The sequence below is a fragment of the Nansenia antarctica genome (assembly GCF_963989245.1).
Source record: "Nansenia antarctica genome assembly, chromosome: 14".
Lineage (NCBI taxonomy): Eukaryota > Metazoa > Chordata > Actinopteri > Argentiniformes > Microstomatidae > Nansenia > Nansenia antarctica.
Genome location: NC_137684.1, coordinates 14293104 through 14305603, shown reverse-complemented (window position 1 = coordinate 14305603; position 12500 = coordinate 14293104). Strand labels below are relative to the sequence as shown.

The following is a 12500-nucleotide window of genomic DNA, read 5'->3' as shown; positions in this document are numbered from 1 at the left end:
GGTGTAATGATGCAGAGAATGTTTTCTTGGCACACTTTGGGCCTGTTCATACCAATCAATTATCGCTGAATGCCACAGCCTGTTTGAGTATTGTGACTGACCATGGGCATCGCTTCAAAGCCACAGTAAATAGACTGCACTTATATAGCACCTTTATCCAAAGCGCTTTACAGCGGCCTCTCATTCACCCATTCACACACACTCACACACCAATGGCGGCAAGCTACCATGCAAGGCGCCGGCCCGCTCACAGGGAGCAATTTGTGGCATCCTGTGCAAGGTTGGCAGATCGGCGGTTCGAGCCCCGGCTGGCCACATGTCGAAGTGTGATTGGGCAAGATACTGAACCCCAAATTGCTCCCAGTGAGCGGGCCGGCGCCTTGCATGGTAATGTGTGTGTGAATGGGTGAATGAGAGGCCGTTGTAAAGTGCTTTGGATAAAGGCGCTATATAAGTGCAGTCCATTTAACAAAAAGGCCAGATTAGACTTTGCTAAAAAAGCCAGCTCAGTTCTGGAAGAGCATTGTTTGGACAGATGAAACTCAGAAAAAAAGTATGGAGAAGGCTTGGAATGGCTCATGTTCCGACACATACCGCATCATCTGTAAATGATGGAGGCAGTGTGATGACATGGGCATGCATGGCTTCCAATGGCACTGGGTCACTAGTGGTTATTGATGATGTGACAGAAGCAGATGGATGAATTCTGAAGTGTTTAGGGATATTCTGTCTGCTCAGATTCAGACAAATTCTGCAAAGTTGATTGGATGGCGCTTCACAATACAGATGGTGTACAGATGGTGGTCTTTGACCCAAAACATGCTGCGTAAACAACCCAGGAGTTTTTTAAGGCAAAGAAGTGGAATATTCTGCAATGGCCGAGTCAATCACTCATCCCGATTGAGCATGCATTTCACTTGTGGAGACAAAACTAAAGGCAGAAAGACCCACGAACAAACAACAACTGAAGGCAGCTGCAGTAAAGGCCTGTCAAAGCATCACAAAGGAGGAAACCCAGCATTTGGTGATGTCCATGGGTTCCAGACTTCAGGCAGTCATTGCCTGCAAAGGATACTCGACAAAATATTTAAAAATGACCATTTTATTTATGATTATGTTAATTTGTCCAATTACCTTTGAGCTCCTGAAAATAGGGGACTGTGTATACAAATGGCTGCAATTCCTAAACGTTTCATACAACATTTTTGTTCAACCACTTGAATCAAAGCTGAAAGTCTGCACTTCAATTACATCTTAATTGTCTCATTTCAAATCTATTGTGGTGGCATACAGAGACAGAATTGTGGAAATTGTGTCACTGTCCAAATATTTCCAGACCTAACTGTACACAGATTCTCTGTACATAGCTCACCTAGGTTTGCCATTTATCTTCTTAATTATGTTTAAGTGTATTGGACAAAGATAAGATAAAGATAAGACAGACAGACAGACACACACACACACACACACACACACACACACACACAGACAGACAGACAGACACACACACACACACACACACACACACACACACACACACTAACACACACACACACACACACACACACACACACTCACACACACACTAACACACACACACACACACACACACACACACACACACACACACACACACACACACACCTGTGTCCATATGCTCCAGGTTGTTCGTGCTGAGGTTGAGTGTTCTCAGGCTCCTGGCCCCCACAAAGTCTCTGGCCCTGAGGCGGCGGATGGAGTTATGGGACAGGTCCACATGGACGATGTCTGCTGGGATGTCTGCAGGAACCTCTGTCAGACCTACACGTCCAGAGAAGAAAGTGACCATAGTTACAAGACATAAGTGAGACAATTGGACAAGTGACACGTTGTGGGAGAAAATAAGACAAATGGACACAATGTAGCAATACAAATAGTAAAAAAAAATATATAATAGTACAGAATAGAAATATCATGAGTATTGATTGCACTCAGTGTAAGTGGATGTAAGTATTGAGTATTGAGTAAAGTGACTGTGCCTAAGGGTTGGTAGTCTATATACATAGGATGTGCTTGGGGATAATAGTCATTTTCAGTAGGCTTGTTTATGAGCCTGATCGCCTGGGGGAAGTGGCTGTTGGTTAGCCTCTGAATTGCCCTGAGGCTCCGGAAGAGGCCTCGCCTTTTGGACGGCATCAGTTCGAACAGACTGTGGTTGGGGTGGCTGGGGTCTAACAGACTGTGGTTGGGGTGGCTGGGGTCTAACAGACTGTGGTTGGGGTGGCTGGGGTCTAACAGACTGTGGTTGGGGGGGCTGGGGTCTAACAGACTGTGGTTGGGGTCTAACAGACTGTGGTTGGGGGGGCTGGGGTCTAACAGACTGTGGTTGGGGTGGTTGGTGTCTAACAGACTGTGGTTGGGGTGGCTGGGGTCTAACAGGCTGTGGTTGGGGTGGCTGGGGTCTAACAGACTGTGGTTGGGGTGGCTGGGGTCTAACAGACTGTGGTTGGGGGGGGCTGGGGTCTAACAGACTGTAGTTGGGATGGCTGGGGTCTAACAGACTGTGGTTGGGGGGGCTGGGGTCTAACAGACTGTGGTTGGGGGGGCTGGGGTCTAACAGACTGTGGTTGGGGGGGCTGGGGTCTAACAGACTGTAGTTGGGTTGTCTGGGGTCTAACAGACTGTGGTTGGGGGGGCTGGGGTCTAACAGACTGTGGTTGGGGGGGCTGGGGTCTAACAGACTGTGGTTGGGGTGGCTGGGGTCTAACAGACTGTGGTTGGGGTGGCTGGGGTCTAACAGACTGTGGTTGGGGTGGCTGGGGTCTAACAGACTGTGGTTGGGGTCTAACAGACTGTGGTTGGGGTGACTGGGGTCTAACAGGCTGTGGATGGGGTGGTTGGGGTCTAACAGACTGTGGTTGGGGTGGTTGGGGTCTAACAGACTGTGGTTGGGGTGGCTGGGGTCTAACAGACTGTGGTTGGGGTGGTTGGGGTCTAACAGACTGTGGTTGGGGTGGCTGGGGTCTAACAGACTGTGGTTGGGGTGACTGGGGTCTAACAGACTGTGGTTGGGGTGGCTGGGGTCTAACAGGCTGTGGTTGGGGTCTAACAGACTGTGGTTGGGGTGGCTGGGGTCTAACAGACTGTGGATGGGGTGGCTGGGGTCTAACAGACTGTGGTTGGGGTGGCTGGGGTCTAACAGACTGTGGTTGGGGTGGCTGGGGTCTAACAGACTGTGGTTGGGGTGGCTGGGGTCTAACAGACTGTGGTTGGGGTGGCTGGGGTCTAACAGACTGTGGTTGGGGTGGCTGGGGTCTAACAGACTGTGGCTGGGGTGGCTGGGGTCTAACAGACTGTGGTTGGGGTGGCTGGGGTCTAACAGGCTGTGGTTGGGGTCTAACAGACTGTGGTTGGGGTGGCTGGGGTCTAACAGACTGTTTGGGGTGGCTGGGGTCTAACAGACTGTGGTTGGGGTGGCTGGGGTCTAACAGACTGTGGTTGGGGTGGCTGGGGTCTAACAGACTGTGGTTGGGGTGGCTGGGGTCTAACAGACTGTGGTTGGGGTGGCTGGGGTCTAACAGACTGTGGTTGGGGTGGCTGGGGTCTAACAGACTGTGGTTGGGGTTGCTGGGGTCTAACAGGCTGTGGTTGGGGTCTAACAGACTGTGGTTGGGGGGGCTGGGGTCTAACAGACTGTTTGGGGTGGCTGGGGTCTAACAGACTGTGGTTGGGGGGGCTGGGGTCTAACAGACTGTGGTTGGGGTGGCTGGGGTCTAACAGACTGTGGTTGGGGTGGCTGGGGTCTAACAGACTGTGGTTGGGGGGGCTGGGGTCTAACAGACTGTGGGTTGGGGTGGCTGGGGTCTAACAGGCTGTGGTTGGGGTGGCTGGGGTCTAACAGGCTGTGGTTGGGTTGGCTGGGGTCTAACAGACTGTGGATGGGGTGGCTGGGGTCTAACAGACTGTGGTTGGGGGGGCTGGGATATTCGATGATCCTCCGGGCTCTGCTAACATAGCGTTTGTTATGTCCACATATGTTTGTTATGTCCAAATATCCTGGATGGAAGGAAGCTCACATCACTCTCTGCAGTGCTTTGCTGTTGAGGCCAGTGCAGCGCAATTGCTGTGCCAGGCAGTGATGCACCCAGCAACCTGGGTTTGGCTGTTAATGTAGGATTTCTCTTTAATAAGTATTTTTATTTTTATATCTGCCTTTCATTGATCATTTCATATCGCAATTGTTCAGTGATTTGGGACGTGATTCCATTGAATTAAAACTCATTAACTCACTTATTTTGTCAACATGTCAGGAAGCTCAGGCCCAGGATAGTTTAAAGTCGCTGAATAAATGATAACACAGTTGTACAGCTGTTTTAGATGTTTTAAAGAGGCAGTAAAGAGACTCCCATAGGTAAACAGGAAAAGGAGCAGTTGGAAAACTGGCAGAGATAGTTTGAAGCTCTGCTGGTCCTGTGGTAAGCACCCCCTGGCCCTCACCCATGGACTCAGTCCTCGTTAAAGCATAAACAAATGCATTAGTAAGTAAGTAAGTAAAGCTTTATTTATATATAGCGCCTTTCGTACATAAATGCAACTCAAAGCGCTTTACAATAAAAATAGGGGACTGTGTATAAAAATATAATAATATATTTTAAAAATATATATATAATAATATGCAATTCCTAAACGTTTCATACAATAGTCTGCACTTCATTCCCAAATGAAACACACTTTATGTTTTGTTTGGATGTTTTTTTTTACCTGTTGAGAGAGGAAGTGAGAAAGAGTGACCCATGCTGTGGAGGAAAAGAAAATAGACTTGAGAAAAAGTGAGATCAAAGGGAGAGACTGAGAGAGAAATAGGAAACACCTGCTGCCATGTGACACGGCATTCTTTGCCAGTGCTGTGACTAATTCCCCGAATCCTCATAGGAATGATGGTTTGGCGCCAATTCCATTGGTGTGACGCGTACGGAGATAATCATGACCATACGTGTTCTCTGACATTCTGAGTAGAATTATTTCTCTCATCCCTCCTGTTAGGCAACTTGCATGTGTGCTGAAGTCCTGAACACACACACACACACACACACACACACAGACACACACACAGACACACACACGCAGACACACACACACACACACACACACAAACAGACATACACATACACACACGTGTACTGTATACGTGCAGACCTCGACGTAAGGCATAGATTTATGCACACCACACACATACACACACATGTACTGTATACGTGCAGACCTTGTAAGGCATAGATTTATGCACACCACACACACAGACACACACAGACACATACATACACACGTGTACTGTATCCGTACAGACCTCCTAAGGCATAGCTTTATGCACACACACACACACACACACAGACACAGACAGACACATACATACACACACACACAGACACACACATACATACACACGTGTACTGTATCCTAAGGCATAGCTTTATGCAAAGCCCTCAACACAGTCCAAGAGTGGAAACAGGATGACCTCACCTCTGCTCCTGCAGTCCAGCCGGGGGTGGGGGAACATGTAGGAGTGGCAGGAGGCGATGGCGTCTGGTTTGCTGCGTATGGGGAGGGGCTCCAGCGTGTCTGGGGGGTCCCGCCGGACCTCGTCCGAGGTGGGCTCCAGACACAGCCCCTCAGGGTCCACCTGCTTCAACTTCCTGCCTTTCAGCCGAACCGGCTCAGCACACCTGGATTCAGGTGAAGAGGGTTTAGGTGGTTGGTCATCTCTCATCCATTCACTGTTGAGATTCTTCACATAGAGATCTGGACCGGGAACCAACTACTAACCAACTAAATATGTCGTGAGCTTAGAATTCTAAGGTTCCATCTCCGTTTAGGGTAGTTCAGAGATATTGAGCATCAAAAGTTTTTACATTCCATTATGTTTTGTGAGATGGAACCTTTGTATTTTATGAATTACTAACTAAAAAATGTCAACATTTAAAAAATAACACCACACAGGCATTAATAAACACCTAATGGATCAGATTATGTAAAAAAAAAACTCAATTTTGATAAAAATGGAGATAGAACCTTATAACTCTAATGTCACATATTGAGATTCTTCACATTCTTTGGACCGGAAACCAACTACTAACCAACTCGATATTCACACTTCCAACAACATAACGTTTAGAATGAGTCACCTTGCGTGGCTCCCAAGGTTACGGTTGCTGGGCACCTGCAAGGTGCGTACGAGACTGTCGAGCGGGCAGCGGCAGCTCCAGGGGTTGTCGTAGAGACGCAGGTAGCGCAGGCTGGGCATGGGGATGAGGGTCTCCTCTCCCAGCGTGCCCAGCAGGTTGTGCTGCAGCAGCAGGGTGGTGAGGCTGGTCAGGCCCAGGAACGCCCCCTCCTCCACCACGGAGATCTGGTTCTGCTGCAGGTCCAGACTCTTCAGACCCGCGAACCCAGAGAAGGCCCCGTCACGTAAGGCTGTGATCTGGTTCTGGGCCAGGAGGAGGTGGTCGGGGTGTTGTGACCAGGTGGCGGGGGGGACGGAGGAGAGGCGGCGGTCTTGGCAGTCCAGGAAGGCGTCCCCAGAATCACTGTACTCAGAACAGACGGCAGCCTCCTGCCTCCTGGACGGCCCTGCACGGCCGTGGCGCCCGCCGCTCCGGGCCCTGAGGAGAATTATACATAAAGATGATTTATTTTTATGATCAGATGTTTCTTTACTTTTCTTTTAATCAGGGCTCCCACGCGTCCTTGAACTCCTTGAAAGTTTGTGAATTTGAAGAAAAAAAAATCAAGGTCTGAAAAGTTTTGGAAAATAGACATGGGTCATTGAAAGTGCTTGAATCCTCTCTCTCTCTCTCTCTCTCAAAAAAATTATTATATATATATTTTAAAAAATTACTTAGCTCATCAACTAGTAAATAAGTCTCTGTATTGCTTAACTTTACACATATTTCACAATATATTGTTTTGCTGTGCTGTGGTAGAGAAGGCAGGCGACCATCTAGTGTTCACACATTCAAGCCTCTCTTTTTAATTGTTGTCTGTGAGCGGATAGTTCCTATTATATAAATTCTCATCTAGATCTGTCTCAAACTATGCCGTGTTGGGTCCTTGAAATTGAGGGAATTGAGTCTTGAAAGTCCTTGAAAGGTGCTTGAATGTGAGGCCACATCTTGCAACCCCCCCCCAAAAAAAGCTCTTATGACACTTGATAGTGGTTAGTAAAAAGAGCAGTACGTGGAATCAGGGAGGATGCACACAGTACCTGTCTCGTCTCTGGCTGTGCCTGCCCAGTCTAAGGCCCTTCTTCCCCCGGCCTGCCTTCCTCAGACGGGCGGGGGGGATCAGGAGGAGCACCAGGAGAGCCAGGAGGAGAGGGGAGCTCACACGCATCCTGTGCCTAGCTGAGGTTGCCTCTTGATGAGAGAGTTTGAGCCAAACCAGGGGGTGGGAATGGACGTTTTTTCCTGGTAAAACGCAAGCTCTGGCTTAAAGGTCAACAGTGGCAGAAATGCCACTATGAAATTCGGCTGGGATCCCTGCAGAGAGAGAAAGAGAGAGAGAGCGAGAAAGAGAGAGAGATCCTCATAAATGTCTTTTAGTGGGTGATGTGGTGATGTGGTGATGTGGATGTGTTTCTGTTCAGAATGGAATGGAAACAATTAACATGCCTGCAAGGGAACTGTCTCAGGAATGTAACCCTTAACCTAACCATTAACCCTAACCCAACATTACACAAGCTGATACAAGTTCACGTTCAAGTTCAAGTTCAAGTTTATTGTCATATGTATTAATGCAATGAAATTCTTCAGCCTCGTCTCTCTCGGTAGTATCACACACAAACAAACACACACAAACAAACAGTACATCTACAGTAGACTATATAGTGGATTATAATGCTGTTCCTGCTGATCTCTGTGTCTATCTATCTCTTTTTTTTCTGAGCTGTGTCTGTCTCTTTCCCAGGCGAGTGCAGAAACTTACAAGAGCTCAACTTGTCCGAATGCTCCAACATTAACGTGAGTGATACCTTATGGGCAAATTGACTCAAAATTGCATTTGCATAAAGCTCACCCCTTGCTTTCTTCCTGTTTATTGGTTATTATTTGGGGGAGTATGGGGAGCACATGTCTTGGACTAACCAAACATGATACTGTACACATCTTCACCACATGTGGGCCTCTCGTCGGGGGGGGGAGTGGAGGAGAGGAGGGTGTTTCACATCATGTACAACCACGTTACTGTTTCATTTACAAGAACATTCCGTGTGAACATCCTTTGGAAAACAGGACAGAATAATTAACCTCTTTATGTTAGTGTAAACTGCAGGATTTCTTTGACATGACTCTCTGCGTCTCTGTGGATTTGGTTGGGTAACACTGTCCATGAGTCACCCATGTGTAACGCATTATAAAGACATCAATGGACAATTTACAGCTGTTGTGAGTGCCTGTAACAAGTCTAACAATACAAGATGGGTGTGATAGGAGATACCATACTGTAGGTGCGTTACACAGAGGTGGTTTGTAAGTGAGTGTTACCTTAATTGTGTTCCATCAGGATGAGATGGTGCGGATGATTCTAGAAGGCTGTCCCACTCTCCTCTACCTGAACCTGTCGTTCACACCGGTGACCGATGGAGCCCTGAGAGAGCTGTCCAGGTAAATAGCTACACCCAGGACATCTGATATCTTCAGACCCCCTCAGTCCCTCAAAGCTCTACCATTGGTCCCTAAGGTCTGGATAGAGCCTCCACTCTGGCCCTCCCCATTCAGCCCCCCTAATCTAAACCATTTGAACGCCTCTACTTCACTTGCTCTGCCATGAGTCATAAAAACCACAGGCGACTGCGATTATTCATGTCAGAATGTTTTTGGCTTGTCCAGTGCTTTTATATGCACAAAGGTGACGCATGCAAAAACATATAGAAAGAGAGAAACAGATGGAGAGAAACACAAACAGGCTATATGCCACGCTGATATGATATATGGAGCTGACGTTTCGCAACAGTTTGTGTGTGTGTGCGTGCGTCTGTGTGTGCGTGTGCATGTGTGTGTGTGACAGAGAGATTTGGTAACTGATCACAAATAGAAGACCCTTTGTTTTCGGTGATGTGCCAATCACATCCCTGCTGGTTTGACCCCCCCCCCCCCCGATGTGCACAGGAGCAGTCTCACTCTGCAGTACCTGAGCCTGGCTTACTGCCGGAGGTTCACTGATAAAGGCTTACTGTACCTGGCCACAGGACAAGGCTGCCGCAAACTCATCCACCTGGACCTCTCCGGCTGCACCCAGGTCAGTTGGTACTCTCCTCCCTGACTCGTAGGGTATCCTTTCCTCTCAGGTTCAACTGAATTCAGGTCAGTCTCGACGCTCCTCTCCACTTCGATACGTTCCTCTTTTATCCTGTGCACGGTTTCAACCGTGCTGAGGTTAGTGTTCGCTCCTCTCCACGTCGACCTGTCTCGTCTTGTCTCTTGTCTGCCTAGCTGCCCTCGGGACAGTTGTACGCGCTCCTCTCCAGCTCTGCTCGTGGTCAGGAATGTCCTTGGACAACGAAAATGTTTTTCTCTGGCTCTGAGGGAGTGGGGGACGAGGGAGGGAGAGAGAGAGAGAGGGAAGGGGGGTGGGGGGGGTAAGCCAACTGGCTGGTTTTAGATTACAACACACACATACACACACACCCCACGTGCACAGTCACTCCAACCACAACCACCCCGACTACACCATGTCCCCCCTGTGGGAGTGTTGGTGTAGCTACAGCTGTTCCAGTGGTCGAGCTCTGCTGATTGAGATGAGCACAGAGAGAGAAAAACAGAAGGAGGCCAAGCCAAGTTGTTGGTTTTAGATAACAGTATAACAACATACACAGACACTCCCCAGTTTAAAGTTGTTTTAGTTATCACTCCCGTTTTTTACCAACTTTTAGGGCAATGTTGATAATAGAAATGTCCTCTTTGTATTTATCTCTTGTTCTCTCTCTCTCTCTCTCTCTCTCTCTCTCTCTCTCTCTCTCTCTCCTCCCTCTGTTCTCTTAACAGATTTCCGTGGATGGATTCAGACACATTTCTGCGGGATGCGCTTCACTCCAGCATATAGTGTTCAACGACATGCCCACTCTGTCAGACAACTGTGTGCTCGTAAGTTGGCTTAGCTATTATTATTATAATAACCATAATTAATTAATTATTATTCTCCAACAGGGAATAATACAGTAATAGAACATGGTGAAACATGGATAAACATGTACAGCAGACAAAACATATGAATCACTTTACCTGTCAGGGTTCCCATGGGTCCTTGAATTCCTTGAAAGTTTTGAAAATAGACATGGGTCATTGAAAGTGCTTGAATTCCTCTCTCTCTCTCTCTCTCTCTCTAAAAAAAACATCTTTATTAAAAACATTTTTACTTAACTCGTGAACTAGTAAATAAGTCTCTATATTGCTTAACTTTACACATATTTCACAATATATTGTTTTTCTGTGCTGTGGTAGAGAAGCCAAGAGACCATCTAGTGTTCACACATTCAAGCCTCTCTTTTTAATTGTTGTCTGTGAGCGGATAGTTCCTATTATATAAATTCTCATCTAGATCTGTCTCAAACTATGCCGTGTTGGGTCCTTGAATTTGAGGGAATTGAGTCTTGAAAGTCCTTGAAAGGTGCTTGAATGTGATGTTTCAGAAGGTGTGGGAACCCTGATCACTGTACCTGTTCTCCTCATCTTCTAGGCGCTGGTCTCTAAGTGTCACTCTCTCTCTGCCGTCTCCCTCCTGGACACGCCCCACCTCTCAGACGCTGCCTTCAAGGCCCTCGCTGAGGTGGCTAACCTCAAGAGCTTCAGCACTGAGGGTGTGTGTGTGTGTGTCATGTGTGTGTCACGTGTGTGCGCCAATCACACACTAGAATAGGTCACTGTTTAGAGATGACCGATGATCCATGGAGCAGCTATCCGTGGAGGATGAACCGGGAGTCATGGAAACAGCAGTTGGTTTCAGACAGTACTCAAGTTGTAAAAGAAAATCAGGGGGGATGGTGGATTTTATCATATGGGTACAGTTTTAGCATCCCCACAGCGTCAGTGACTTCAGTGTCAGTGACTTGGTAAAAATGTCATCGCATGTGTGCGTGCCCCCTCCCTCGCACACAGTATTTTACTCAATATGCGCAAAACTAAATGTTGAAATAGCAGTAATACCACGTTCATTGATAGAATGACATAAGGGGTGGCAGTTTTAGAAGGGGGAGGATTTTGACCGTTTTTATTTCAGGGGGGGATGCCATCCCTCAACTCCAGTGCTGGTTTCAGAGGCGTGTGTGTGTTGTCGTAGGTAACGGTCGTATGACAGACGTCAGTTGGAGGGCTCTGTGTCGCAGCTCTCCCGGCCTCAGCAGGCTGCATGCAGCTGACTGTCCCAGGATGGCCGACGTCAGCCTGAGGTCCATGGGCTCCCTCAAGAACCTGCTGTCCCTCAATATCTCACACTGCAGCAGGTGTGTGTGTGTGTGGGTCTGTGTGTGTGTGTGTGGGTCTGTGTGTGTGTGTGTGTGTGTGTCTGTCCAACCATGAGCTTCCTCCGAAACCTGGTGTTCCTCCATATCTCACACTATGGGAGGTGCATATAACGCATGTGTGTGTTGCAGGGTGAGTGACATGGGGCTGCGCTACCTGACTGAAGGTCCCTCCGCCTCTAGGCTGCGGGAGCTGCACCTCAGCAGCTGCAGCCGCATCAATGACGTCTCCATCATGAGGGTGGCTCAGAAGTACGCAGGGTCACACGCTCACACACACACACACACACACACACGCTCACACACACACACACACACGCTCACACACACGTTGACACACCCGTTGACTTTATCACCTGTTTACAAAAGCACTGTTCACCTATTATAAGCTCAACTGTACATGTCCATTATAATATCACCTCTATTATAAAGATTCACTCATGATATATCTTGTAGTATCACTGTCACCATTACTGTGTGTGTGTGTGTGTGTGTGTGTGTGTGTGTGTGTGTGTGTTTCCAGGTGCTCTAGGCTGAACCACCTGAGTGTGTGTTACTGTGAGAACCTGACAGACTCTGGTCTGGAGTGGCTGAGTGTCTGCTCCTCCCTCCTCTCTCTGGACATCAGCGGCTGCAACATCCTCGACCCGGTAAATTTTCCTTTGCCCTCTCCAACCACATCAGACAGGCCAACACCCTGCCAACATTTAAACAGGCCCTCAAAACCCACCTCTTCAAGCTCGCCTTCACCAGTTAACCCTCTCCCCCTCCCCTTCCCATGTGTCCCCAGCACTACCTTAATTAGGCCCCTATACTTTCTTTTTTGTTTCTTTTTATTATTACTACTCGATCTTTTCAGTTTGTAAAGCGTCTTTGATTGTCTAGAAAAGCGCTATATAAGTCTAATGTATTATTATTATTATTTTCCAATGATGAAAATCTGTGACATCCTTTCTGTGTCAGATGCTCCCATCCCGTACCTTCATGTGCAGTATTACAGTCATGTGTTCAT

General features: G+C 47.9%; 2 protein-coding genes across 2 annotated transcripts in view; one reads left to right on the top strand and one right to left on the bottom strand.

Annotated features, from left to right (window-relative positions):
- LOC308170414 (leucine-rich repeat-containing protein 17-like) overlaps positions 1–7368 on the bottom strand; it is a gene marked incomplete at both ends in the record, with an annotated part of 9168 nt that extends 1800 nt beyond the window's left edge. Inside the window, 4 exons of the mRNA XM_080545207.1 lie at positions 1645–1800; positions 5500–5702; positions 6162–6638; positions 7241–7368. Coding sequence (XP_080401333.1) covers positions 1645–1800; positions 5500–5702; positions 6162–6638; positions 7241–7368 — 964 coding nt within the window. The remainder of the gene's footprint in view (positions 1–1644; positions 1801–5499; positions 5703–6161; positions 6639–7240) is intronic.
- The window catches only part of fbxl13 (F-box and leucine-rich repeat protein 13), a gene marked incomplete at its 5' end in the record, with an annotated part of 28882 nt that overhangs the window by 12293 nt on the left and 4089 nt on the right, over positions 1–12500 (top strand). Inside the window, 8 exons of the mRNA XM_080544952.1 lie at positions 7942–7994; positions 8536–8636; positions 9141–9270; positions 10017–10115; positions 10708–10828; positions 11308–11470; positions 11621–11740; positions 12012–12138. Of these exons, the coding sequence (XP_080401078.1) occupies positions 7942–7994; positions 8536–8636; positions 9141–9270; positions 10017–10115; positions 10708–10828; positions 11308–11470; positions 11621–11740; positions 12012–12138 (914 nt within the window). The remainder of the gene's footprint in view (positions 1–7941; positions 7995–8535; positions 8637–9140; positions 9271–10016; positions 10116–10707; positions 10829–11307; positions 11471–11620; positions 11741–12011; positions 12139–12500) is intronic.